Raw genomic sequence first — 25993 nt, forward strand, 5'->3', positions numbered from 1 at the left:
TCTCCCTCGTATCTTCTCCTCGAGGAGCCTTTGCCCTCTATTCGCTTGCATTCGCTAGATATAATGACCTCCAGGGTTACGTGGCAGTTTCCTTTAGGACAATGGCTAATAATGAACCAGTAGTCAATCTTGTAATTATCTTTGTGATAGAATGTACTTCTAGCCTAACACTGACAAGGGCCCTCAGGCTGAAATAAGAAATAGGTAAAATGCAGTTGTACTAGTGGGTAATCAAAATTCATCCAGACAAGTCGTCGCGGGTCGTAAGGGTTGATGCAGAGAAGAAAGAGACAAGAATGTAGACGTATGAAGCAGTGAAGATATCAGCTGGGACGGCACTAGTAGACGCTCCCTTGAATGCTCTGATCTTGCTTTTGGCGCTCCTCTAAGGACAATTCCTCGATGTGCAGATGAGACGGGGAATCTGTTGATGAACTTTCTGGTCGTTGCGTCTTTGGTTCTGAGTGGTTGGACGATTCGTCTCCGTCGCCTAGGATATTGGCCATGCGGTGCTCAGATTGGTCAGTGGAAGAAGAAACATGGTGGTGATGATAGTGGTGATGGTGATGGTGTAGGCGAGTCTTCTTAGATTTCTCCGTCGGATTGCCGCTCATCTCATCATCGCCATCATCTTCAACGTCCTGAGAGGGAGGTGGCCGTTGAGTTTGCTCGCTGGACGGGAATTCGAAGTGTTGCTGGTTCGCATGGGACAGATTGCCAGTGGCGAGGCTGGAAGAGGCTGGTGCAGCGTGGCGGTGGTGGTCATGGTCGTCGCCTTCATCGTCAGATGGGGCGAGGCTATTTGCTCCGCTCATTGAGCCTCCACCGTCCCGGCCGCCAAGGTGAAGGAGGGCATACTTTAGGTGCGCCGAAGCTGAAGAAGTGGCTGTTGGTGGGTGGAGGAGATGATCTTCGCTATTTCGGTTCACTCCATGCAAGTTCGGCCGTTTTGGATGCAATGGATTCACGCTTGGCCGGGCTTCTGAGGCAGACTCATATTGCTTCGTGGTGTCTCCGTTGTCATCGTCGCGAAGTATGTGCTGCGTGTTGGAGACACGCCGAGTGCTGGATTTGTGGGTGGTATCATTATGAACTGCACTTTCTTCTGAGGATGATACGACCTCGTCGATGGATATAGATTTGTGAAGTTTGGACCCAAAACTCCCTGCGTGATCATCCGCGTGCTTTGCTTGAGCATAGGCATGCTCCTGACGCATGGAATTCAGTAGATTTGCTCGTAACAGTTGTTTTCCATCTGCAGTCAATCCGTGAGTACAGCCGTCGGGACAGCCGCCCCACTTGCGCCGAATTGGAATATATTCTGTAACGGCGGCATGACCAGCAGGCGGGATGGATGTAGGAAACTGCTCTTTGGATGCATTTTCACGATCTCGGTCTTTTCGAAGATCTGACCAGGTGCGAAGCTTGTTCTGTAGTGTGTATTTTCCATTTTCTGGGTTGTGGGTCAAGATCAGGAACTCGCAATGATTGATGTTACGAAGGTCCTCAAAGTATTCCACGCTCCAGTGATACCACTTCATGAGAAACACCCGTGCCATAAGTCCGTGCGTAACAAGAACACAGACATTGGCAAAGTCATCCTCGCCAAACTGGCGCCAGAGGGACTCGTTAAACCCACTCACTCGGTCATAGGCATCTGCTGCAGACTCGCCATTGGGAATCCGGTAGAAGAAATGACCATAGTCTGCTCGTTCCATCCACATGCGCTCCATCTCTGTGGAACATGGCTGAAAGTTACCAAAATCTTGTTCTCGTAGCCGTGGTTCTTCATAAACTTTGATCGTGTGCCTTTGAAAAGGTGAAGGAGAAGGTGTATCGGAGGTTAGGGATTCAATAATTCCCTCTGTAGTCTCCCTTGTCCGCCGATATGGGGAGGTAAAGAAATGAAGCTTATCGTCCGGCTGGAGGAGATCCCGTAATCGACGGCCTGCATCTTGGGCTTGTCGATATCCTTCAGGAGTGAGCTTTACACGGTGGTCTGGAATGGTTTGATGAATGTCGCGATTTTTGTTGCCTTCTGACTGTGCATGGCGCACTAGAATGATCATCTACAAGGGAAAAGGGGTTAGTTTAATTCAAGAGACATCCCAATTTCCTAAAGATGGAGACTCACCCTTGGCTTCCCCATGATGGAAGGGTCATGGGGAATGTAATGGGCTGCGAATGCGGGGGAGGGGCTAGTAGAAGGATTGTATTTGCAACAAGAAAGACGTTAAGAGAAAGACAGAGAAATGAAAAGAGCAGTGATGACTGAAATAACAATCTATCTATAGTGGAAAATCAGTGAAGAGAGAGAGAAATAAAAAAAGTAAAGAAAAAGTTCATTCCAGTTGATACAAGTGACCCGCACGGGCCAACGGCGGGTGATCCATTCAGCGCGTCTCTTTTACGCAACTTCCGAATAGCATCAACTCGCCATGGCCGATTTGCTGGAACTACTCGCTCCACATCTAGATCCAAATCAATCACATGATATAACTACCGACAAATATCTCACTCGCCTCTCAACATTGTCTCTTGAAGCTCTCCAGACCACAGAACCCCCATCGCTCGCCCAATCCTCCCATTCGACCCTTCTATCCCTTCAAGCCCTATCGAACCGTTCGCATCAGGCGTTTGTTACCTCTGCCGATAATTTGTCGACACTATGTACATCTGTTCCACAGTTGACTCGCGAGGCGCAACAACTGCGTGATGCTATCCCCAAACTCGACGAGGAGGCCGTTTGGTTCTCCACCAAGTACAGTAAAATCACAGACAACGCCGCCCTAGAACGACGGAAGAAAGCAATGCAGCTCTCTCGCAATGTTGATCGATTGTCAGACATATTGGAACTACCGAGTCTGCTATCCAAAGCCGTGTCCGCGGCCTCAGTCAACTCCGGTACTGGTGTCTCCTCTACAACCTACTCATCTGCACTCGACCTGCATGCACATATCAAGCGACTACAAACACTATACCCTGAATCGCCATTGATTCAAGATGTTGCATCCCAGGCGGAGGATGCTATGAAGGACATGACAAGTAATCTGATCACGGGGCTACGAGCCCAGAACCTGCGGCTAGCAGCTGGTATCCGAACTGTGGGTTGGCTACGGCGAGTAGCCCCGGATTTAGAGATGCTCCAGAGTGATGGTGCAGTCGGAACAGGAGAAGGCGCTCTTGGTGCCATCTTCCTTGTCTGCAGACTAGCGCATTTGGTCTCGACACTTGAAGCTCTAGACCCCCTCCGTGAGCTCGCGGACCAAGAAACGCAGCGAAGGCTCGGTGGCAAAGACAAACTAGACACGACCTCGTGGTCCAGCGGTCAGCAGACTGACCGCTACTTAAAAAGATACATCGAGATCTTCCGTGAGCAGAGCTTTGCAATTGTCTCGCTATACAAGAATATTTTTAACTCCGAGCAATCCGAATCCGAGTTTGCGATATCGGGATTACGAGGTGCAGACACCCACTCCAAGGCCAAGTCAAAGCTAGCACATTCAGATGACCCCTTGCAACGTCTACCCCCGGCTTTAGCTACTTTCCCAATGCATCTCGTGCAACTACTCACGGATACAATGCGCTCATATCTCCCCAACGTCCGAGATCGGAGTTCGAGGGAAAGTCTCCTCACCCAGCTTTTGTACTGTGCCGCAAGTCTCGGTCGTCTTGGCGGTGACTTTGGCATGATCTTGACCGAGTTGAGCGGGGAGGAAGATACCGAAGATATGACGTACGAATGGGAGGAGGTCATGCGCAAACATCGAGCCTTGGCAGGGCGTCTGGAGCAATTGACCAGTCGGGTGCCGGTAAATTAGCATTCATATACCCAAGCGAAAGTACTATGGCATTTCGAGATGACAGTGACACCTGGCAGAGTCTCCAGGGCTGTGTATTGTAGAACATTACGAAGCGCTCCCTTTTTTTTTCAATCTTCCCAGCGGACTATTTAATTGACACTACCCACATACAAATGCACCCATATATTGTATACCTCGTTTGCCCCAAGGTTCCAGCTGCATGTATGCTTGCAATACGTCGCCGTCGACTTGCCAGAGCACCAGAGCACATTACGGTACCCCGGCCCGGTGCATGCGCATATGGTAGAGTGGTATAGATCGATGAGCTCTTTTTCGTTGGAACCATTGATTCTGATATTTCTCATACTTTTTGCATGTCGTCTGGGTCACTTTATGTGATTTTGGGCAAAATATCCACGAAGTGTGAAGCGATATCGGAACAAGAAAGAAGTAATAAGCCAAATGTTAAAACAAAGTTGGCTGCTTATCAACAAAGTAACATCGGACCTTGTGTTGTTGCCCACAATCGGTTAGCTTCCGAGGGCTGAGTGACTCACGGGGCTTTGTGAAGACTCACCGAAATGTAATTCTATTTAAGGTGAACATCAGGAATTAGTATAGACAATCAACCTTGAAACTCTTACAATTGGTCTAGGGTTTGTTCGTCAAAATGGTCCAGTATAACCCGATCACCAAAGAGCCCTATCTCCAACTCCCAGAACCATGTGGAAACATCATCATGACCCCACACCGTGAACACCAGATCGAGGAGACATCTGCTGCGATGACCGAAATGCTCAACGACCCACGCGTGTATTACTGGCTACAGGGGCCACCTTACCCCTTCCTGCCCGAGCATGGCGTAGACTGGATCAAAATGAAAGTAGCAGAATACAAAGACATCCTCTCTACTCTGCAAAAAGAATTCGAAACAAAGAGTCAATTGCAAGACGACAATCCAAATGTCCACGGGGAACGGGAGTTCTTCGACAAATGCCCTTTTGTTTGCATACGCGAAGTGACAGAAAGGGATCCTACGACAGGCGCTCCAGTTCGAGATGTCATGATCGGAGACTTCACACTAGAGCGGTATGCTTTCTATGAGTTACGACCCACTAGCTGGGAGCGTGCGCTAGTGCAGAAGCATAATAATGACTTGCCGGCGGGACACAAGGATATCGTCTGGGGTATCGGATGTATGAACACCCCAGCTGGACTCGAGAGGTCAATTGCTGACAATATTTATAGACTATCTTTCCCCTAATTTACACAGCCGGGGACTTATGAGTGCTGCTGTTCGGACTATCATTCATGACTGGGCTATCCCTCGGATGAATCTTCATCGTCTTAAGGGTAGCTTTTATCTTGAGAATACAGCGAGCCGGAGAGTATTTGAGAAGAACAACTTTGAGGAGGCCGGTATATTCAAGGACTGGGCTATGGGGAGTCCAATCAAGGGACAAGGGAAGATGTCTATTGGTGTGGTGGAGTGGAAGGGCCTGTAGGTACTAGCATTGGAAATAATATCCTTATGCTATAGATGTTTACGGAGTACAATATAGAAAGGGCCAAGGCTCACCTCCATATTAACTATGAATTTCCTTTTCTGGTTAGCCCCACCATTTTAGATTTAGCGCTCAAATACGCATAAAACTCCGATACTCTCGGCAATTGGATAAAAAGTACGGAGTAAAATTGTCAATATTTTGGATAACAGCCTGGGGTCCTATTTAGTTAGATTAATTACTAATTAGATCAAAACCACGGGGGGGATGTAAAAGTTGAAAGCTCTTGGCTAAATCTCGGTAATGTCTGGGCACTTGGCACTACATCCAATCTGCCAGTGACAGATCTTATAGTTTCACGTGGCTCACCATGTTCCTGAACCATCAAACCGAGAACTAGGTATTTTCTGTACATGCTAGTCCATGTCCCTGCCGATCCTACCGAGATGCAAGGTCATGTCGCTGTTGATCATTCCGATTCGTTGATCATCACAAACGTCAAATTAAATGTTGAATGCCCCGAGGTGGTTGTGACTATGCCGTCCATAGGTACTTTCAAAATGGAAAACCACCGCAATTTTCCTTCGATTATATATGAGCAGGGCAAGCGCCAGTTAGGTAGCAGTCACAGAGGAAATCCGACCCCTTTGACTTCTCAAGCTCTTACCCAGTTGGCTTGTTTATCCCAATATGAAGCTTTCCTGGTCTATCGTGCTGTCATCTGCAGCTGCAGCCACTGCGAGCTACTCAGGCAACCTGAACTACCGTAGTCCGTCGGAGCACCATCCAGGGCTGGGTGTCTCGATTCACCGAGTTGCGAAGCGCGGGGTCCCCGGCTCGTCCTTTGACCCTTCCAAGTTACACTTCACCCATGGTGTTGCTTCTGGAGATCCTTATGCAGACTCAGTGATTCTATGGACTCGTTGCTCGCCGACTTTCGATGATGTTCACTCTAATAGCTCTACGAATGGTCTTGTTCCGCTGTACAACCCTGTCCCGATATACTCAGGGGATGAAGATGCGGAGCAGGTGGCTGTATCGAATGCTCCTGTCTGCTTGGATTACAAGGTATCTAAAGACGAGAGCTTCAAGCACATTGCAGCCGAAGGTACTGTATACACTAGTTCCGACATTGACTACACTGTCAAGGTAAGCAAGCTATTCATGGATCAGAAACTTGGAAACTCACTCATTGGATTACCAGGTCGAAGCATCCAAGTTGAAGCCATTCACGACCTATTTCTATCAGTTCCAAGTCTGTAATTCGGACAACAAGAGCCCCGTTGGAAGAACCAAGACAGCTCCTGATTCGAAGAAGGAGGTCGACCAGGTCAACTTGGCCGTTTACTCTTGTGCCAACTTCCGTATGTCTCTGTGTCGACCCGTGTTTGAAGACAAACTAACAAAAAGTAAAGCCTTCGGGTTCTTTAATGCCTACGGACATTCTGTGCGAAAGGATTCCGTGGACTATGTCGTCCATCTCGGGTAAGTAGCGCTTGATATTTGCATGAGAGCTCAAACTGACTGTGTACAGTGATTACCTTTACGAATACAAGAATGGCGACTAGTAAGTGAATCAACTCAAGATTCTCGACCATATAGCTAATCTTCGATTCAGTGGCTGGGGTAACAGCTTGGGACGCATCCCTCTGCCGGACCGAACCATCCTCACCCTCTATGACTACCGCAAGCGCATTGCCACCTACAGAACCGACTTGGATCTGCTAGCCAGTCATCAGAACTTTGCTTGGATTCCTGTCTGGGACGACCACGGTATGGCCCTATTTCATTCGCAAAAGGGAGATGTGCGTGAATTCTAATTGCAGCAGAGGTGGCCGACAACACCTACCGGGATGGCTCCGCGAAGCTCAGAAACGACGAAAAGTCATTCGTTCAGGACGGAGGTGTCTCCGTTGACCAGCGTAAGATGAACGCCGTCCGTGCTTACTTCGAATGGATGCCCATCAGGTGAGTCGCCAGCAAATAGTGTCGAGTTGTATGTATTAACCGATTTTAGACAAGTCGAGATGGACGATAACCTCCGCATCTGGAGAAACTTCAAGCTTGGCAAATTGGTGGACCTGATCATGCTGGACACCAGACAATACGACCGCTCCATCACTGATACCTACGATAACACTAACTACATCAACGCGATCAAAGATGACGCCGGTCGTAGTTTGATGGGAAGCCGTCAGGAGAACTGGCTGCAGCGTAATCTAATTGAGTCAGCCGAGCGTGGTGCTCACTGGCGCATCCTCGGCAGCCAAATCAGTATGTCTTCATTGATTTAAAGCTTGCAGATGTTAATTTTCACTAACGGGATTATTGCAGTATTCTCTCAATTAAATATGTCAGCCTCGCTTGGGCCCGAACAACCACTGAACATGGATGCTTGGGATGGCTACATGGCAAGCAAGAACAGAACCTTGCAGACACTCTACGACAACAATATTGGCAACAACATCGTCATCGCAGGAGATACTCACGTTAACTGGGTTAGCGATCTGGCATGGCTCGACCACAACCCGTATAACTCTACCAGCGGCGCCGGCGCCATCGGTGTGGAATTCGGCGGATCGGCCGTCAGCTCTCCCTCCTCATTCGGACAAAACACCACTATTCCTGCGGCAAACAACATCTCCGAGCGAATTGTCACTGACAGTGAGTCGCTGCATTGGTCTGAGGGATACTACCGCGGATACTTTGAACTCCACATCACCCCAGAGCAAGTCGGAGCTCATTTCTTCGGCGTGCCTACCACTAAGGAGCGTAATGCTGGGGAGATCTCCCTGGCCAACTTCACTGTTAAGAGCGGCGAGAATCGTTTGGAACGAAACTCGGACAATGTGGCAGGTGGTGGAGTTGTGGAGAACGGATTCCTCAAGAATGGAAAGGTCAAGCAGACAAATATGGTCCACGATACTGAAAGTGGTCTTTACCATTCCAGCTAATATGGCAATTCTGTTTGAACGCGAAGGTGGAGAGAAAGGATCGCAGCATCAACTTTACTTAGCTGCTCCCCATAAATAGAACACTCACAACAGGTCACTCATGGTTGAATACGTGCGCATGAGTTTGTTATTCTTTAGGATCTCTACATAGAAAAATAAAGTAATCCTCGTTTCCCTAACACCGAATCAGTAAATAACCAATCCTCAAACTGCTCAGGAAATTGTTGAGTCTGAATGGATGCTGAGATGGGCTCTGCTGATACTGGGAAAAGTAGCCGCTTAACGAGGGTTGTCTCAACAGCTACTGACATTCATTTATTGGTCAGCCACATAATGAAAGGCCGTTTAGACCAAATTAATTATACGTCAGGTCCGCGAATGCAAACACACAAAGACTGCAACTGCATGGTGATAAAGGTGGGCTAGGAAGTCCAGATGACTGTGCGTTACCTATGTACATATAATATTCATCACTGAAAGGCGCGTTTGTATAATATTCATCACTGAAAGGCGCGTTTGGGTTTCTACTTTCCTTTTACACAAACCCATGTATTGATTCTGCGGGCTATGATGCCTGCTTTGGAATCCTTGCTGGAATCAATGCTGCAGTGATAGGTTCCCCTATACCTATGGGGCAAAGGATTCGGACATGGTGCATGCACCTCAGTCTAGTAAACTACATTCGGTGGAGATCCGATCGTGATGTTGGCAAATGATCTACATGTTGCGTTCAGATTCTCTTGACTGCGTGCTAGCTGTGCAATGATATAAGAAATCCAAAACCACCAACTCATGAATTGACCAGTCCATAGAAGAACAATGTATCTATGTAGTGCGTAACTGAGGTACAGGAAACCTGAGCGCCCTCAGCGGGTTTGTGCTCGGTGTGACTTCTAAATCTTTGGCTGGCTAACGGTAGTAGCTACCCGTGGAGCCCTTTCACCCGTCCCTTGATAGCCAGCATCCAAGGCCCATAGCATCAGCCTGTCTTCCATAAAGGCGCTCCACGCGGAACCTTCCAGCGTAATAGCAACATCCGTAGGGGCTTCACTTATATTCATACCTCCTGTATAATCCATGTGACTGGCACGGTTTGGCAAGATATCGCAGATACCAGGGTACATTCCAGACTGTAAATCAAAAGTATGGACTCGGCCTATCACCGGGCCAAAGTCAAGACCATTAATCCCTAAGTATCTCAAACTGCTCACTGTTATATCTGCAAATCTCACGCTGGTTGCCCCCCAGTCAGATTGCTCTCGAAGGTAAGAGATTAATCCTCCGGTATAAGCTTTCTGGTCAAGAAGAATCAATTGTTTTCGGATCCGGAGAGACAAGGTCATGAGTTCATTCAGATCTGCATGGAAGGGAGTTGTCCTGCATCTTTGGGCTGAGTGGACCGCTGGAGGATCGATATCGACGATGAGTGTGATGAAGGTGTTTCCGAGGTAGCTATCCAAAAGACTAGGGTGGAATTTTTTGCGCAAATTCACGGGCACCGCAAGTGAGGAGGGGAGGCCGTTGGTCTTGGTTTTCCGAGCTCGATTCATACAGATGGCAAGTAATGCCGTCAAGACATCAGTCTTGGAAAGGATGGGTTCTTGGTCGGTAGGCCTAGCGGCATTGCACGCATCATGCAAAGCCTGGATTTTGGAGGCTGGAATCGAAAGTCGTCGGGAGCTGACGTCTTTCTCGAGGCCGGGGATAATGTCGTTAGATTCAAACATCCGTTTATAGGCCTCTATATTCGATGCAGAGGGTGGAAGTGCACTGTCAAGAATGATCTGTCTCGAGGATGCTTCCTTTGCGTAGGAAGTTGGCAGAGAAAGTGGGAGATGCGTCGTTAAATGTATACAGCATGTTGCCAGCATCTTCAGAATTGTTCCAAGACCACTTCCATCAAAAACAGCGTGGGTGAGTGTCAGACAAAGCAAGATTCCATCTGGGAATACGTGTGCCTGAAACCGAGCAACAGGGCTTGGTCGGCCTGCTGGAATAACGATCGGCAAAGAAGACCACGACTCATCGAAATAGGAAACCCCTGAAGATCCAGGAGAACAGGTTGCAACGAGGGTGGTATCCCGGTGGTATTTGAATTGCAGCATTGGGATCCATTCGAGTGATTCTGGAGAAGGACGTATCTCGATCACGTTGCGCTTGCCAGGCAATCTGGAAGAAGAAGCCATCACACCCGATAGGGCTGGGAGGGCATATATCAGCCTCTCCACGCCATCCTTCAGTGCTGGAACAGCGACATCGGGGTCACGTAGTGGGAAGGATACGAAGGTAGAGAAATAAAAGTTCTTTATGGTGTGGTCCAAAGGGGTTAGAACGTATGGCTCAAATGACAAAGAACGTTCCATTTTTCCCTCCAAGAGCAATTGAGCTAGTAATCTTGAGTTCAAAAGTGTTTGCTGTCAAATATATCGTGGAAGGGGACCAAGTGATGGGTGGTGCGGCAGACATAGGGACAACTCTTAGCTGTGACCGATCTAGTCAACAGGGGAACACTACTCTCCATCCTGCCGTAGGCAAGGGGGAGAGAACGTGGGTAAAATTATACAGGTACTCTCAGCCCCAGTATTGGCGATCATGTGTGAGTATTCGGAGCCGGGACTTGACCCAAGGGCCATATCCGTACATCCTGCAGATATGCAAGCACCCCGAGGTATTTGTTTTGAAATGGTGTGACCGGTCATATATGCAGCACCGTAAACTTTGACGTCGGAGCTTTCTGACCGCAACTTGACACATCTCGGGGAGGGCAGCAAGATCGGCGCACGCATTAATGCGGAAGAAAATGGGTATCAGGGGATGCAAGCGAGGCTGGTGCAGGGAAGATTGTGCAACGTCACACTAGGAATATGCAGACAAGCAGAAATCGCTTACTACTTCTACCTTTCCGTCTGTCTCAAGGTGATGAACCCAAACGTGCATGTGTGAATTTAATAGAGCTCCAATATGACAGTCGAACAACCTCAGAGTCAGTACCAAGAGACCAAGGTCTCAGAGATCCCGGTCATTGAACTGAAATCATCGGCCAGCGGCGATGCCGTCGCCAACGAGGCCATAGAGGCGATGAAAATGGCCGGGGTGTGCATTGTACGAAATCTGCTCGATCAAAGTACTGTCGACAAAATTCGCCAGGAACTCCAGCCATGGGAGCAGGAAGGGACATCATTTGAGGGTAAGTAATAGCAGCCACGGCCGTGTGGCCTTGAGCTAACGGCTATAGGCTTTCCCAAAAACTACTGTCAAGTCTCCGGCTTGCTGAGCAAGTCACCAACATATGCCGAAAGCATTGTTGGAAATGAGGTTTTCACCGCGGTTCGCAACTACTTCTTGACGTCTACGTACGAATGCTGGGTAAGGAGCCTGTGTCATGTATCCGACTCACCACTGAGCTGATGGCGTTCCTATAGGCGGAGCAAGGCACCTGGATGAGCATACAGAGTCCCCCCCAGCTGGACTCAACCCTGGCCCTGTACGTGAATCCCGGATCCGGAAACCAGGGTCTTCATCGGGACGACGCTACGCAGCAGAACTGGAACACCGGCGCCAGTGAATACAGTCTCGGTCGTGACTCAGGCTGTGCAATGATGGTCGCGCTGAACGAGTGTGCCCGCGAACAAGGCGCCACGCGCTTCATCCCGGGCAGTCATCTCTGGGACTACAAGTACGACCACCCGAAAGACGACGACCCGCGCGTTCGGTATGCGGAGATGCGCCCAGGAGACGCTTACCTGATGCTCAGCAGTGTCATACACGCCGGCAGCATCAACCACTCGACTGACCATCGGCGCGTCCTGGCGGCCGTGTTCGCGTCGCGAAGTCATCTCCGCCAGGTGGAGAACCAGTATCTGACGTATGATCTTGAGACGGTCCGGAAATTCCCGAAATGGCTACAGCGCTTTATGGGATACAGTCTTTCGAAACTGTTTCAGGGCTGGGTCGATAAGAAGGATCCTCTGCTGGTGGTAGACCCGAACGTAGACCTGAATGACGAGGACGATGGGGCAAAGATCGCGATGAAGGAGAGCATGTAACTCAAGCCAAGATATGACCTTTAACTATTGCACGGTATCTATCTTGATATTCACTGCGATCCATACCACAAACCACTTCCAGTTATTCAGTCTGAGGATTGAGCGGAGTAAACCTAGAAATAGTCGCTGTGATACAGACAATTTGCCAATATGGGTGACATGCAACGCAAGGGAAGGATCTGTTGAATAGGGAAAACCTTCGATAGAATGACAAACTGATGGATGAATGATGCAGAATTTCCCGAAATATGAATGTAGTGTAGTTATCTGCTTCACTTCGGTACTGAGCGTCAAGTGTGAGACTGAAGTTGCAAAATATTTGCCAAGTCTGACGACTATGATGGCGACCCACTGCGAGATTGAGGACTATGAGCTGCTAGTAACTAACTCACCCCTTCTGCTTTCTTCTCCATCTGAGAATCCATCATTGAAGTCCTACATATTTCTTCCTTGATCCGTTACAATTTTTAATGTTTACTAGAGGCATTCAAGAACGTGATGAGATTCATGCAATATCTGCAATATGATGCATCAGACATGATGCATCACGCATCATACATAAATTCCGATTGTACAGCATACGTCAGTGTCTTCTTAGCGTTCTCCAACTCCTTGCCTTGGCTTCCCGTCCCCGGCTCTTGCGCCTAGCCCTCCGAAAGTTGCATTCTCATTCAGAATGTACCTAACGATCTCTGATTATCCAGCGTAGCCTTCGCAGCCAAAGTATTGTCCGCTCTGGCAGATGACCTGCTCCTTCCACATCCCGCAATTCCAAATTCCCCTATTATGGCCGCTGCCATCCACTTCAGTATCTTTGTGGCCTTCGGAGCGCTATTGATACACTTATTACGTCCATCAGAAGCGCAATTCTGTCGATGTAGACCGTGGGAACCTTGTTGGCCATCCGAAAATGACTGGGCTACCCTGAACTCATCGATTGACGGAAACTTGATCTCGGTAAAGCCTATAGGGCACGTCTGTCACGAGCCTACGTATGATCAGCAGGCTTGTGAAGTTTTGTTGAATGTCTCTCGAAACAGCGCATGGAGGGCCGCACAACCAGGTAAGGCTACCGTCCTCTTGTCTGGATTACGCCAACTGTAGCGATTGTAGGGACACTGCAGGACTGGATTTGGGATAGCGGCTCGACCGAAGAGGAAACGTGTTATGTGGGAGGACCCGTGGATATACCTTGTCACCAAGGCCGTACTCCTTTATACTCGGCTGCTGTGCGGTCAGTCTCCCACGTGCAGGATGCCATAAAGTTTGCAAAGGATCATAACCTACGACTTGCAATCCAAAATACTGGTCATGATGGTTCGGGGCGCTCCAGTGCTCTAGGCTCATTCGAGATACACACGCATCACCTGAAACATACACATTATCATGATAACTTCCAGCCAGTCGGGGCTACTACAACCTCGGGACCTGCGGTTACTGTTGGGGCTGGAGTTATGCTCGGAGAGCTCTATGCCGAGGGTGCTCGGCAAGGACACACCATAGTCGGGGGAGTATGTCCCACCGTCGGCTTTGTTGGCGGCTTCCTTCAAGGGGGCGGTGTTTCTGGAAAGTTCAGTCACACCAGGGGGCTTGCTGTCGACAATGTTTTGGAGATTCAAGCTGTAACAGCAGATGTGAGTATTTTGTTTGTCAGACAATCCCAACCTGTGAGATCTTCAAAGGATGAATGTTAATCTGATCTCCTGATCGACAGGGTGACTTGGTAGTAGCCAACGATTACCACAATCAAGACCTGCTTTGGGCATTAAGAGGAGGGGGGGGAGGTACATTCGCGCTCGTCACTCAAGCAACGGTGCGGATATTTCCAGACGTCCCGTGTGTTACCACCCGGTTTGAAGTATCTGCACCGGAAGGCTTAGATGAAGAGTCCTGGACGCAGGCGTTGACACAGATGCTCAAGACTTTACGGATATTTAACGAACAAAGCATCGCTGGAGAGGTTCACCTGCAAGCCGATCCGCTGACTGCAAGGCTCACTCTACATTTTTTGAATACAACGGACCTCGACAACGTTGATCTTCGACTGAGAGTACTCTTCGACTATTTTCGAACCCAGCAAATTCCGTACAATTACTCATCCGAATATTATGCTCTAGTAAGTTCGAGTTTACGGCACGATCCCGATATCTACCCAGCAGAGTACGGGATCACACAAGGATCTGTTCTGGTTTCGGAACACCTATTCAAGTCACCACAAGGACCATATCAAATAGCCAAGACACTCACTCAAGTTCATCTTCAATCTGGTGATGAACTCTTTTTGAACACTCTCGGAGGAGCAGTCAATATCAACCCTAATTCTGTTAATGCATCAATGCATCCAGGTTGGCGCCATTCAGCACTGCTGATAAACCTCTACAAGTCCGTTCCCCGCTCTGTGGAAGCCAGATCACATGCTAGCTACGAGCTCACAAGTGTGCAAATGCCGATTCTGTACTCACTAGATCCGAGTTACAAGGTGTCCTATCTTAACATGGGCGACCCAAACGATCCTGACTTCCGAAACGTGTATTGGGGCACGAATTATGATCGATTGTTGGCTATCAAGCAAAAGTGGGACGCTGACGCATTGTTTATAACCAGGTTGGGGGTAGGGAGTGAGTTTTGGGATCAGGATGGTCTATGCAGGAAACAGGGTGGCCTCTGGGGTTGAATTTTCTAGCGTATCTTCTCTGTGCATATAACAATGTTGATGATAGAATATATGGATCTGAATAGTTGAAACGATTTCCAAGTTTGTATTCAAAGGTCAATTCATGATTCTCGTGAGCAGTCTAAACTAAGCAACCTGGAGGGATTTCAATTTCCAATCTACTAGATGCGGGGATAGCATCATCTTCGATTTAATGTGATCTTGTGTCAAATATGTAGTCCTAGGTCAAGGCCCCGAGGGTTTTGGTGAAATTAACAGGAAACACCCTACAAAACAAAAGCCTTATCTTTGAATTAGCTGTCACTGTATTTCATACATATAGCTTCATGTCTGGAATACAAATGTGGCTCTCTATCGTGTGTATCTTACGGGCTCGGGCTCTGCACGAATTCCTAACTGTATAGAATAAAGCGAGAAATGAGATTGCGGCATGGAGCATTGGATGATGTGATACCTCTAGTGCATAGAATATATTCATTATATGTTTTCTCTGGCACGGAGTTCTCCGTACAAAAATGGATATCATGCATCTGGCATGTCACTGAATATTGTGATATATGATGCATATGGAAGCCAGGTGTATCCAAAAAAAGTATTATAGCTGCTGCTCGAGAGTCAAATCCCTGATTTGTCTATACATAGCTACCTTGCTATACTAACTAATTGCGGCAGTCTCAGCCAGCCAACATCTAACAATGTGATTGATCTCATACACTAGTAACAGCGTACTGCAGTAGACACATACTGCAGGATTGGGTATGCTCAGCCTCGGGAACCGCAGTCAATTTGTTCTGTGATATCAAAAGAATCTAGTCTCAATAGATCGGAGCTGACCGGTTCCAAGATTTGCTTAGCGGCATCATTCTTGCTCCTGCAAGGACTGGAAAATATTGCAGGTTCCTACAGGATGTCAATGCAAGAAGATATGTGCTAGAATCTACCTAGGCGCCTGAAATCCTATCAAATGTTGCCTGCCACTTCATCCATAATATTGTGTGGTCTATTGTTCATCTGTCCAAACCTCCGTTCATTCACTCGACCTGGACCCATCTCAGGAAAATTAGCTATTACTTTGATTTGCTACGATGACTGAAAAAGAGGAAGATATTGATCAATTCCATACAAATGTTTCAATTGCAACTCTAGCCGCGCTGACGCGACTACTAAAAATGAACACTCAAACTCCCTCCGATCCCATTGTCCGAACACTGGATGCTGCGGGAACAAAAGAAATGCAAGAGGCATTCCTCCCAGGAGAGAGCCCACACGACGTCGCATCAGTTATCCAGGAAACTATGGATATTTTTGACAAACGTATGCGTCTCACGCACCCGCACTGCTTTTGCTATGTACCGTCATGTCCATCACCGCTTGCCTGGGTGGGAGACCTGTTCACCTCGCTCTATAATGTGAACGCGGTCAGTTGGGACGTGAGTTCCGGACCTAGTGCAATGGAACAGGCCATGATCAGGTGGCTAGCCCACCAAGTTGGTCTCCCTGCGTCTGCTACAGGATGCTTCGTCTCCGGTGGTTCGATGGCAAACCTATCCGCCGTTGTGGCAGCTCGAGATAAATTGCTCCCCCCTTTACGGCGGCCTGAGGGAACCATATACGTATCAGACCAGACGCATATATCGATAAAGAAATGTCTTCACATAATTGGCTTCCACGAACATCAAGTCCGCGTTATCCCCACAGACCAGGCATTCCGCATGGATATAGCCATCCTACAGCGAACGATTGCAGCCGACCGTCAATGTGGCCGGCTCCCTTTTCTCCTCGTGGCTAGCTGTGGAACCACTAACACGGGAAGCATTGATCCCCTCCATGCTTTAGCCGACGTGGCCAAAGAAGAGGGGCTGTGGCTGCACGTGGATGGTGCCTACGGTGCATCAATTGCCCTCTCCGACAAGCACTGCCATCTCGTCAATGGAATTGGTCGCGCAGACAGTATATCATGGGACGGGCATAAATGGCTATTCCAGACATACGGCTGTGGCATTGTCCTCACTCGTGATAGCACATCTCTCGCCAAGAGTTTTGCCGTGGATGCGGAATATATCAACTCAACGACACCGCACGGGGCTGTGAATTTCTATAACTTTGGCCCTGAGCTCAGCCGCCCAGCACGAGCTATACCGCTTTGGTTTACGCTGAGAGTGCTAGGTCGTCGAAAGATGGGAGAGATGATTGACCACGCCTTCCTTCTCGCTCGCACTGCCGAGGACGAAATTCGACGATATGCGCATTGGTTGATCCTGGCGCCAGTAACAGCGAGTATAGTCGTCTTCCGATACGCCCCACCGGATTTAAAGGACAATGAGCTAGATGAACTGAACTTAGCCATCTCGACTCGACTTTTGACGGAAAATGTTGCTTCCATCTTCACAACAAACATTCGTGGCAGGGTGGCCCTCCGTTTCTGTGCGATGAACCCTTCCACCCAAACAGATATGATCATGAAGGTAGTGCAACAAATGGACCAAGTGGCCAGCACAATTTCTACTCCCAAATCTGGATTGTGCAAGGACTGCAAGGACTAGAGTGTAACTTTTATGATGTTGAAATCCACTGTCCCATTGGAGTGGACTACAAATTTTAGTGCTATATGGCTTTCGGTTATTTAGACCTTATAGGAAATGTGTTGGAATGCCCCCTGACATTGAAAACAGCACAAACAGGCAACTTAGAATCACCGATTCATAACTCTCATTGGATAATGCCTTACCGTCACCGCGCTCTCGGAGCATACTAATTCCACTTTGTACACTAATCTCAACTTCTTTTTTGTCATATAGACTAGATCAATATCTCAATTTCAGTCCCAATTTTCTAAGGCATTAAATAATACTGTCAACCTAGTATTTCAGCTAACTATTTATGACCCTAACTGGGATATGCCTTTAGGCAAATTGATAAAATTGTAGAGGTAAAAATGATTGCATAGTATACTTTCAACATGCTACTTTCAAGATATATTTCTGCCACAACACCAACCTTAAGAAAATCTTGTAATATTTCAAGTAATGTAATGTATGGAAATAGTCAAAGTATTATATAGATTAACCTGCAGTTCCTGGAATCTTGAGGTCTAAAACCTTGAATATTGATTAGAATGGAGATGTTAGAAAAACTATAAGTCGAAGCATTTCGCCATAGATGAACTCAAAAGGGGGACGAATCACGACATTCAATTTTCAAAACCGAGCAGTTTGATATGGAAAAGTGTAACTAATAAACTAAAGATCCTTGACCTTATGATTATCATACAGAAAGTATTCCCAAATGAATATCCCGTATATCAGACACTTGGCATGCGCTTTCGAATCAGGATATTTGTCGTACCAATCATGCCGTCTCCACGCCCTTCTTTTGTTGATTGGACGTCAGGGAAGCCCTGTTTATCGTTGGGGTCCAGTTTCACATCGTACTCCATGATAAAGATTGCACAAAGCACTTGGACAATATGCACCCCAAAAGTTCTTCCCGGACACAGACCTGTTCCGTGGCTAAATGACAGATAGGTGTCGGTGGCAGTAGTAGCACGGATTGTGACATTATTGGTTACTGGGTCATAGAAACGGAATCCGTCAAAAGTGGTCGGATCTGGATAAAAGTCTGGATCGTGATGGATAAATTTGGCTGGCACGCAGAGATTGACTCCAGCGGGGATGTTCATATCCATGGACTCTACGTAGATAGGCTTCTCTGTTCGGCGACTGACGGTAGCTGGAGGTACGCGAAAGCGTGAATATCAGTGCTATGTCCTTTCACATTGGATTTTGCTGCTTGAACAGCAAGGAAAGAGGCTGGGGGGAAAATAACTCACACTGGGCTGGAAGGTATAAACGAAGTATCTCTCTGATAAAACTCTCAAACTTAGGAGTACGTGTCAGGAAATCAGAAGACCAACCATTGGATCCGAGTGCCGAGGATATCTCTTCTCGGAGTGCCTGTAGGTAGCCCGGATTTTTACCGATTTCCATGATCATAAAGAACAGTGTGGGCATTATTGGGCCCCAGAATTCGTATGTATAGAAGACTGCCTCCATGCACATATTCTCGATGTCATTTTCCTCTTCTTTCAGGGTACCATCCTCGATATGCATTTGTAGAAGGGCAGTCATGAAGGTAATGTCTTCATCAGATGCAGGGACGTTACCCTTTCTTTGTGCTGCTTTGGCCTGTAGTTTAGCAATGCGGGCTCGGGCATCAGGTACCAATTTCTTCTTCAGCTCTGGGAGGTTCGCATAGAACCCTCGAATGGTAGGATGAATGAGTGATACAATCCCCCATAAGGAACGAGGCCAAGCGAAGTAGACAGAGTTGATGCCATCGACACCATTGGCAAACATGATCAATCGCCTATGGAAATCCTGATCATCAGCATACGCTGGGCCGTACAGAACCCTGGCATTGAGCTTGATGACCAAGTCGCTGCAGGCTTGCATAAGGTTAAGCGGTACCCATTCTGAAAGTGAGTCTGTGAATTAATGCGTAGTTCGATTTCTTTTGCGGAGTGGATTCTCACCTTTACCGGCGCCGATAATTCCAGGGAGCAGGCGAGGGGTTTCCCTAACAAGGATCTTCTGAACAGCCACTATATGACGGGTGTTAGTTCAAGGCATGCAGATCAAGAGAAGCACAAAAGAGATCACTACTTACAGAGCAAGTCCTTTTTTCCAAAGAGAAGAGCGACCTTTGAGTGGGCTTTGGTAAGCACTGTATGGTTCTTGATTTGTCCCCCCTGTTGTTGAATAAGACACATAGTTAACTACTGAAGACCCAAGATGGGGACAAAATAAACCATACCTCTTGAGCCCAGTGTGAAAAGCTGATCTGGTCAAGTGGTAGATTGCGCCATTCACGGCTGGTTTCCGACGGGAAAATGAGGGACCAGTTGTTTAGTTCCGTCTTCCTTGCGAACACTTTGCCCCGTTTGGTGTACTGTGAGTGATAAGCCATCACATTTTCTTTATCTAGTTGGAAAGTTGAAAACTTACTCGATAGTATCCCTCAGTTCCAGACTTTTCCAGACCTTCACCTGTTGTGTCTCCCGCCCAAAACCTGCCCGTAAGATAGCTGCCCGGATATGCCGGGGCTAACTTCATGTAGGGTAGGGAGCGATATAGCAGGTCAACATAATCGACTAGAAATACCGCCAATACGACAAGGACCGCAAAGCCCATGCATCCAAGCAACTTTGAGTTGATGCCAACAAAGGCCGCAGCCTCATTGATTGATTCCATACTCAGAGGCACAATACAGCGAGTGTGATGAAATCAACTAGAAAAGACCCAAGTAGCTGTGCTAAAGAGAGCTTTGGGTGATATACTCAAGAATAACACTTGTGACCAGTTTACAGATGGCCTTAGAGAGGCATAGCGGTGAGTAAACTTGTATGAATGGGATGTATAGGCAAGGGTCGATCATCTATCATACAGTATTTTCTTGATAGAAGTCCGTAAGTCTTACCTAGGTATTATTACCTGCGCCTCTGAACCTGAATAACTGGGTCTTCGAGGTTTTGATTGCATATCCGCTGGCTCAATGCGTTGCTCTTCTTGTCCTCGTCAAGATCAATCACAACCGCTAGGTTCGGCTGGAGTGCCTGAGCTCAAGACAATGTCTTTGCATGATGTACGGAGTACCTGTATGCTCAATGTGGCCACTAAGCTTGGTGTCCAATAATGTGGCGCACAAAAGATGCCGTAGCATCAAGCCAATAAAATGATATCCATTCCCAAGGTTCTTTGCTTGGCCAATGGTGATTGGAAAGTGAGACATGGTGACGATTACCTAGGTACGGAGTAGATGCAAGGACAGTTGGAAATGGATGTGTATACTCCCCCATTTCACTGTGCATGGCTCAATAGGATTGTTCCTACGGAGTACAATAAGCCCCGCTCCTCCAGGGCTGTGGTCTCTCATTTAGATCATCCATGCAGAGTACGGAGTATATTTGTTGACACGGGCTGATGTGGGGCTAGTGCGGCTGTTCCGCGAAGATCGGGCTTGGAGCTGAGGTATGCATGCATGAGAGGGATCACAGCTGCAGCTGTGCAGATAGTTTTTAATTAGCGTGCAGAGTGGTGAAATATCACAGTTTAGATCTACATACAACATACATGGCATTAGGGGCCTGCATGATTCCTCGGCTTCGCCGACTTCCCTTTTTATTCTCATTATAGGCTTGTTCGACATACTAGCCCTAATTGATCTAGGAATATTCAAAGACGAGATTATTTTTTATAGCTATACTACTATTAATATCTATACCTTTCTATAAACCACCTATACCTAACCATATATCTCCCTCCGGGTAAAGTCAAAGGAAGAGTAAACTATATATAGCTCAAATAGATCTAGAAGATTATTACCGAGATTAAGGTTAGTGATATAGAAGGACTCTTTTCTATCATCCACATTAGGGTTATATACCTTTTTTCCCGCGTAAGTCAATATACGAAGTGAGATAACTCTTTAACGAATATTTACTAATTTTCTGTCTGGCAAACCCCCGGTTGGCCTAATGTCGGTTAAAACCTGTTGTAGGGAGAGCATTGCCATGCATCGGCGCACAGGACCTCCATATGCACGCAGGAACCCTCATTTTGGGAGGTATTTTTTAGAAAAAAAAAAAAAAGAAAAGAAAAGAAAAGAAAAGGAAAAGGAACTTGTCATTATTTCCATTATTATTTTTTTCGCCAATGCAGATTTTGGTCAACGGGCCCCGGCCATGGCTGGAGCAAGGGGTTTCCATTTTGTACCTTTCCCGTGTACTCCGTAGATATCGTGTCTCTAGCGACTTGCGGGGGGTATGATCTAGATGGAGACCCAATTCAGCTGGTCTGGGTAAAGGGGCTAATCAGAAGCCGCTTAAATGTACGCGATTAGTACAAAGGCAGCCCCCATACCGCTTATCTCTTTTCGCATACCAACGTTTCATTGTTGAAAAAAGCCAGCTCCTACTGCAGAATACAGTCATGCCAGGTAGTGACAGTATGCCGAAGGCAACCATTCGCGGATGCCCCGCGATGGAAAGAACCGGCTCTGTTCCAAGATTCGCGCAAAACTCTGTGGCGAATGACACAGGGCTTCTAGAGGCCTTGTCACACTTTAACCGCGAGAAGATCCCCGAGCGTGTCGTACATGCAAAAGGCACGGGTGCATATGGCGAATTCGAGGTAAGTCACTACTTCACTTGCCGGGTACCAATTTCTCATATCTGGAAATTAGGTCACCGATGACATCTCCGATATATGCAACATTGACATGTTGCTGGGAGTTGGGAAGAAAACCCCCTGTGTGGGACGCTTCTCAACCACTGGACTTGAGCGCGGCTCTTCTGAGTCAATCCGGGATGTTAAAGGATTGGGCTTGAAGTTTGACACGCAAGAGGGAATTTGGGACTGGGTCTGCATCAATTTTCCATACTTTTTCATCCGTGATCCAGCGAAGTTTCCGGACTTGATGCATGCCCAACAACGAGACCCACAAACCAACTTGTTGAATCCCAATAGGTACTGGGACTGGGTATCGGAGAATCCCGAGTCTCTACACCTGGTTCTCACACTTTTCAGCAAACTGGGAACAATGTTCAACTGGCGTACCATGAGTGCCTACATCGGCCATGCGTACAAATGGACAATGCCAGACGGATCTTTCAAATATGTCCATGTCTACCTCTCTCCGTGTGGCGGACCTTCGAATGAGAATGCCAGCATGGACGACGCCTTCAACGAGAACATGAACGACCCAGATGGGGCCTCCCGGGACTTGTACGAGGCCATCGAGCGTGGAGATTTTCCGACTTGGACCGCATATGCGCAGGTGGTGGATCCAGAAGATGCTCCAGATCTTGATTTCAATATTCTTGATATGACCAAGCATTGGAACTATGGTTTTTATCCGAAAAATGGCTCCGTGATCCCAAAGCGAGCATTCGGCAAATTGACATTAAACCGAAATCCTCAAAAATACTTTTCGGAGATTGAGTGTCTTACCTTATCGCCTTCAAATCTTGTTCCTGGCGTCCTCCCCTCGGAGGATCCGATTCTCCAAGCCCGTATGTTCGCGTACCCGGATGCTCAACGCTACCGTCTCGGCGTCAATCCTGAAAATCCGCCGACTCGGCCCAAAAAACCCCTCAGTCTTGAACCACAAAGTGAAAAGTTTACAAAGTGGATCAGTGAGGTCTCGTCCCCGGCGTGGTCAGAGCCCCGTGAAGATGACTATGGCTTCGCGAGGGAGCTGTATGAATGGTTCCCTCAATTTCGAGATCAGGATTTCCAGAATGAGTTGATCGATAACCTAGCCGAGTCTATCTCCCAAACTTCGGAGGCTATCAGGGAGAAGGTGTATCGCACATTCGCTCTGGTCCAAACCAGTCTTGCGGATCGTGTCCGTGAAAAGGTTGACAAACGGCTCGAACCAGCATGTGGACATGCAAATCCGATGGGGCCCCGCGGGCCAGCGAGACTGTAAATCAAAGAAGAGGCTTGGGGTCTTTCGTTCAAAGGTAATGTGAGATAAGGATGGAACTGCAGATATCACAGAAGGATAAATTCTGACGGATGAAGAATGAAGAAAGAGAAAACCAGCTGGGAGGGATCTATCTGCTTCCCACCTGGGGAAAGCCTGCAAACACACCAGGTTCCCGAAAGGGGCTTTGTCTGGATGCAGAATATGTAATAGCTAACATCCTTATATGAATCCACAATCAAACCATCTCGGACACCGCATCGGGCTAGTGAGCAGCCTCGTAGCTATAAAATCCATTTCTGTAATTCTTTCATCTGTAATTCTGCAAACTCCGGGATGCATACCCTCAAGTCTGTACCTTCCTCATTCTTCCCTTGCACCCCGCCTTGAGGACTTGGTTTACAATAATCAGGCAAATTACGGCTTGTGATTCTTGTGTCACAATGAACATCATTTCCCTATATTTGCTTGCCCTGGGGTAGAAACCAGCAGGGGAAAAGCCTCTAGACTAGCTTAAACTAGAGGCGCTCGGCGGTGATAATTGCATATCCGAGCTCGTTCATTTGCTCTAGAATGGACGCAAACTCAAGAAGCTTCTGCCCGAGCTCACCCCCTACAGATAGACCCTTTGTTTCGAACAATTTGCTCGTAGGCCGGATGTTATCTCGTACGTCGGTAACATCAATGACCTTAAAGCCCTCCTGGCGTAGGAGATTTTGGAGGTCATCCACTGAGACCAAGGGGGGATCAAAGATGTTGGCATAGTGTGCCAAAACCGGGGAATCGGGGGTTGGGTGGTCGGCAACGAGGTCGGTAATGACCAGTCGGCTGCCGGGACGAAGCACTTTGGCGATCTGTGCGAGGGCAGCGCGTTTGTCAAGCATGTGCACGATGGATTCGATGGCGTAGGCGCCGTCAAAAGAGGCGTCCTCAAACGGCATCTCCATCGCGTCTGCAAACTGGAAGTCGACTTCTCCAGTCTGTAATTTTCCCGTGTACTGAGATTGGGCAAGTTCAACTTGCTGCTTGCTGATGGTGATTCCGGTGACGTGGACATCAAAGGTGGTGGCTATTTGTGCGGTGGATTTTCCGGTGCCACAGCCAATATCCAGGATGTGCTCCCCTTGGGCAAGAGAGAGTCGGTTGCCAACCTCACGCGTCATTCGGTCACCAGCTGCCTCTGGTGTTTCGTACTTGTTCGGGTCTTCCCAGTAGCCGACATGGATATTTCCCCCCAACATATCAGTCAGACTGTCAGAGGTTTCGTCGTACATGTCACCAACATCGGTAGTGGTTGGGTCCCTTGATCCAAGAGCAACGACGTTCTGTTTGTTTTCGACTTCCATTTTTATCAAGCGACGTTTAAAAAATCCAATAGGAGATTGTAATATCGAAGGCTTTGTCGACAGAATAATTGTTACCTATGTGCGTTATTCGCTTATATATAGTTGACCTACGAATTTAACAAGTTTTGGAGATGAAGAACTGGATACCTAAGTACAGGGTTCAGCAATACTAGGTACATACATACGTGTGTATGCATCGCCACTAAAGACCGCACTACTATTGAATTTTCCGAGGTTAGCCTGCAAATGTTCACTGTCACATCTCATTTTGTTTTTGATATGCAAGTGCCTTGAGTGCCTGGAATGAAATTGTAGACGATCTTGTCTCATGATTCATTTATTAAGGGGCTCAGATTCCATCTTCCTGCGTTGTACCTATAGCTCCATGTGTGGAGACCCAAGTGACTTGGAGATTCAGGATAAGCAAACTACCAACCTTGGAAGGCTATTAAATAGCGCATGCAAGCACAACTTACCCGGATGGCATCCTGTCTGATTAATCTCTCAATAGGTTGTGGCTCTCTTGTTATCATACTAAGCTAGTGGATATGTTGCATTGTTCATGTAGATCGCATGAATCGAGACCGTCTTCCGAGCCGTTCCCTTGGTGCTATACATAGGACATTAAGGCGCCGAAAGAAAGGCACTCGCTGCTTCTGCATGCATCTAGCATGTTCAACTTAGTAGTGTATTGGAAGTCTCATATGTTCACCGACAATTGACCGATCACCCTAAAGATCTGTCATTAATGTGAGATCTGTCATTAATGTGACCTACGAATCGGCAGACACAAGGTAATTCAGTGGCAGAGCTGACCCTTTAAGTTCTGGGCATCTGCAAAGTTATGCATTCCACTAACTAGCGTATATCATATTTTTTTTGGCAGTGCATCCAATTCCCTCGAGACCACGGCTGATGATGTATGTTTCGGAGGTGGTTCGGAGAGTATGACTGGGGGACTACATTTGAGCAAAAAGCACAAGTTATCTGCAAGTCGTGGGTCGTGGCCTTACATGTACAAAATGGATACATCCTTGATTAGATCTTCAGCTGTAGTCTCCATCACCTACATATATTGGAATAAATTTATCTCTTTCTCCCAGGCCGATTATTATCTTCTCCATCTATCGCTATTCTCGGTTCCTAGACATTCGACGACTAGGAAAATACCGACCCATCCC

General features: G+C 47.6%; 10 protein-coding genes across 10 annotated transcripts; 6 read left to right on the plus strand and 4 right to left on the minus strand.

Annotated features, from left to right (window-relative positions):
• Positions 1-338: 338 nt before the first annotated feature.
• Positions 339-2149, minus strand: PGRI_025240 (acid phosphatase DET1; the record flags this gene model as incomplete). The annotated part of the gene is made up of 2 exons (XM_040790237.1): positions 339-2069; positions 2135-2149. 2 exons carry the CDS (start codon positions 2147-2149, stop codon positions 339-341), a joined length of 1746 nt encoding a protein of 581 aa, XP_040647190.1.
• Positions 2150-2438: 289 nt separating this feature from the next.
• PGRI_025250 (Dor1-like family protein) lies at positions 2439-3821 on the plus strand (the record flags this gene model as incomplete). The annotated part of the gene is made up of 1 exon (XM_040790238.1): positions 2439-3821. One exon carries the CDS (start codon positions 2439-2441, stop codon positions 3819-3821), a length of 1383 nt encoding a protein of 460 aa, XP_040647191.1.
• Positions 3822-4473: 652 nt separating this feature from the next.
• Positions 4474-8262, plus strand: PGRI_025260 (Acyl-CoA N-acyltransferase; the record flags this gene model as incomplete). The annotated part of the gene is made up of 11 exons (XM_040790239.1): positions 4474-4999; positions 5052-5304; positions 5709-5857; positions 6036-6457; positions 6513-6672; positions 6724-6793; positions 6843-6875; positions 6927-7081; positions 7138-7276; positions 7326-7582; positions 7643-8262. The coding sequence occupies 11 exons, from the start codon at positions 4474-4476 to the stop codon at positions 8260-8262; spliced, it is 2784 nt and encodes a 927-aa protein (XP_040647192.1).
• An 893-nt stretch (positions 8263-9155) lies between these two features.
• PGRI_025270 (Transferase) lies at positions 9156-10625 on the minus strand (the record flags this gene model as incomplete). The annotated part of the gene is made up of 1 exon (XM_040790240.1): positions 9156-10625. The coding sequence occupies one exon, from the start codon at positions 10623-10625 to the stop codon at positions 9156-9158; it is 1470 nt and encodes a 489-aa protein (XP_040647193.1).
• Positions 10626-11223: 598 nt separating this feature from the next.
• PGRI_025280 (phytanoyl-CoA dioxygenase family protein) lies at positions 11224-12308 on the plus strand (the record flags this gene model as incomplete). The annotated part of the gene is made up of 3 exons (XM_040790241.1): positions 11224-11449; positions 11498-11628; positions 11685-12308. 3 exons carry the CDS (start codon positions 11224-11226, stop codon positions 12306-12308), a joined length of 981 nt encoding a protein of 326 aa, XP_040647194.1.
• Positions 12309-13351: 1043 nt separating this feature from the next.
• Positions 13352-14982, plus strand: fgaOx1 (FAD-linked oxidoreductase easE; the record flags this gene model as incomplete). Its single annotated transcript, XM_040790242.1, has 3 exons — positions 13352-13371; positions 13450-13942; positions 14023-14982. The coding sequence occupies 3 exons, from the start codon at positions 13352-13354 to the stop codon at positions 14980-14982; spliced, it is 1473 nt and encodes a 490-aa protein (XP_040647195.1).
• Positions 14983-16067: 1085 nt separating this feature from the next.
• Positions 16068-17525, plus strand: PGRI_025300 (pyridoxal phosphate-dependent decarboxylase family protein; the record flags this gene model as incomplete). Its single annotated transcript, XM_040790243.1, has 1 exon — positions 16068-17525. One exon carries the CDS (start codon positions 16068-16070, stop codon positions 17523-17525), a length of 1458 nt encoding a protein of 485 aa, XP_040647196.1.
• Positions 17526-18283: 758 nt separating this feature from the next.
• Positions 18284-20231, minus strand: PGRI_025310 (cytochrome P450; the record flags this gene model as incomplete). The annotated part of the gene is made up of 6 exons (XM_040790244.1): positions 18284-18711; positions 18812-19465; positions 19514-19582; positions 19648-19729; positions 19795-19929; positions 19986-20231. 6 exons carry the CDS (start codon positions 20229-20231, stop codon positions 18284-18286), a joined length of 1614 nt encoding a protein of 537 aa, XP_040647197.1.
• A 1737-nt stretch (positions 20232-21968) lies between these two features.
• fgaCat (catalase easC) lies at positions 21969-23469 on the plus strand (the record flags this gene model as incomplete). The annotated part of the gene is made up of 2 exons (XM_040790245.1): positions 21969-22169; positions 22222-23469. 2 exons carry the CDS (start codon positions 21969-21971, stop codon positions 23467-23469), a joined length of 1449 nt encoding a protein of 482 aa, XP_040647198.1.
• Positions 23470-23984: 515 nt separating this feature from the next.
• Positions 23985-24812, minus strand: PGRI_025330 (SAM-dependent methyltransferase; the record flags this gene model as incomplete). The annotated part of the gene is made up of 1 exon (XM_040790246.1): positions 23985-24812. The coding sequence occupies one exon, from the start codon at positions 24810-24812 to the stop codon at positions 23985-23987; it is 828 nt and encodes a 275-aa protein (XP_040647199.1).
• Between the last annotated feature and the right edge of the window lie 1181 nt (positions 24813-25993).

The sequence above is a fragment of the Penicillium griseofulvum genome (genome assembly GCF_001561935.1).
Source record: "Penicillium griseofulvum strain PG3 chromosome Unknown contig_80, whole genome shotgun sequence".
NCBI classification, from domain to species: domain Eukaryota; kingdom Fungi; phylum Ascomycota; class Eurotiomycetes; order Eurotiales; family Aspergillaceae; genus Penicillium; species Penicillium griseofulvum.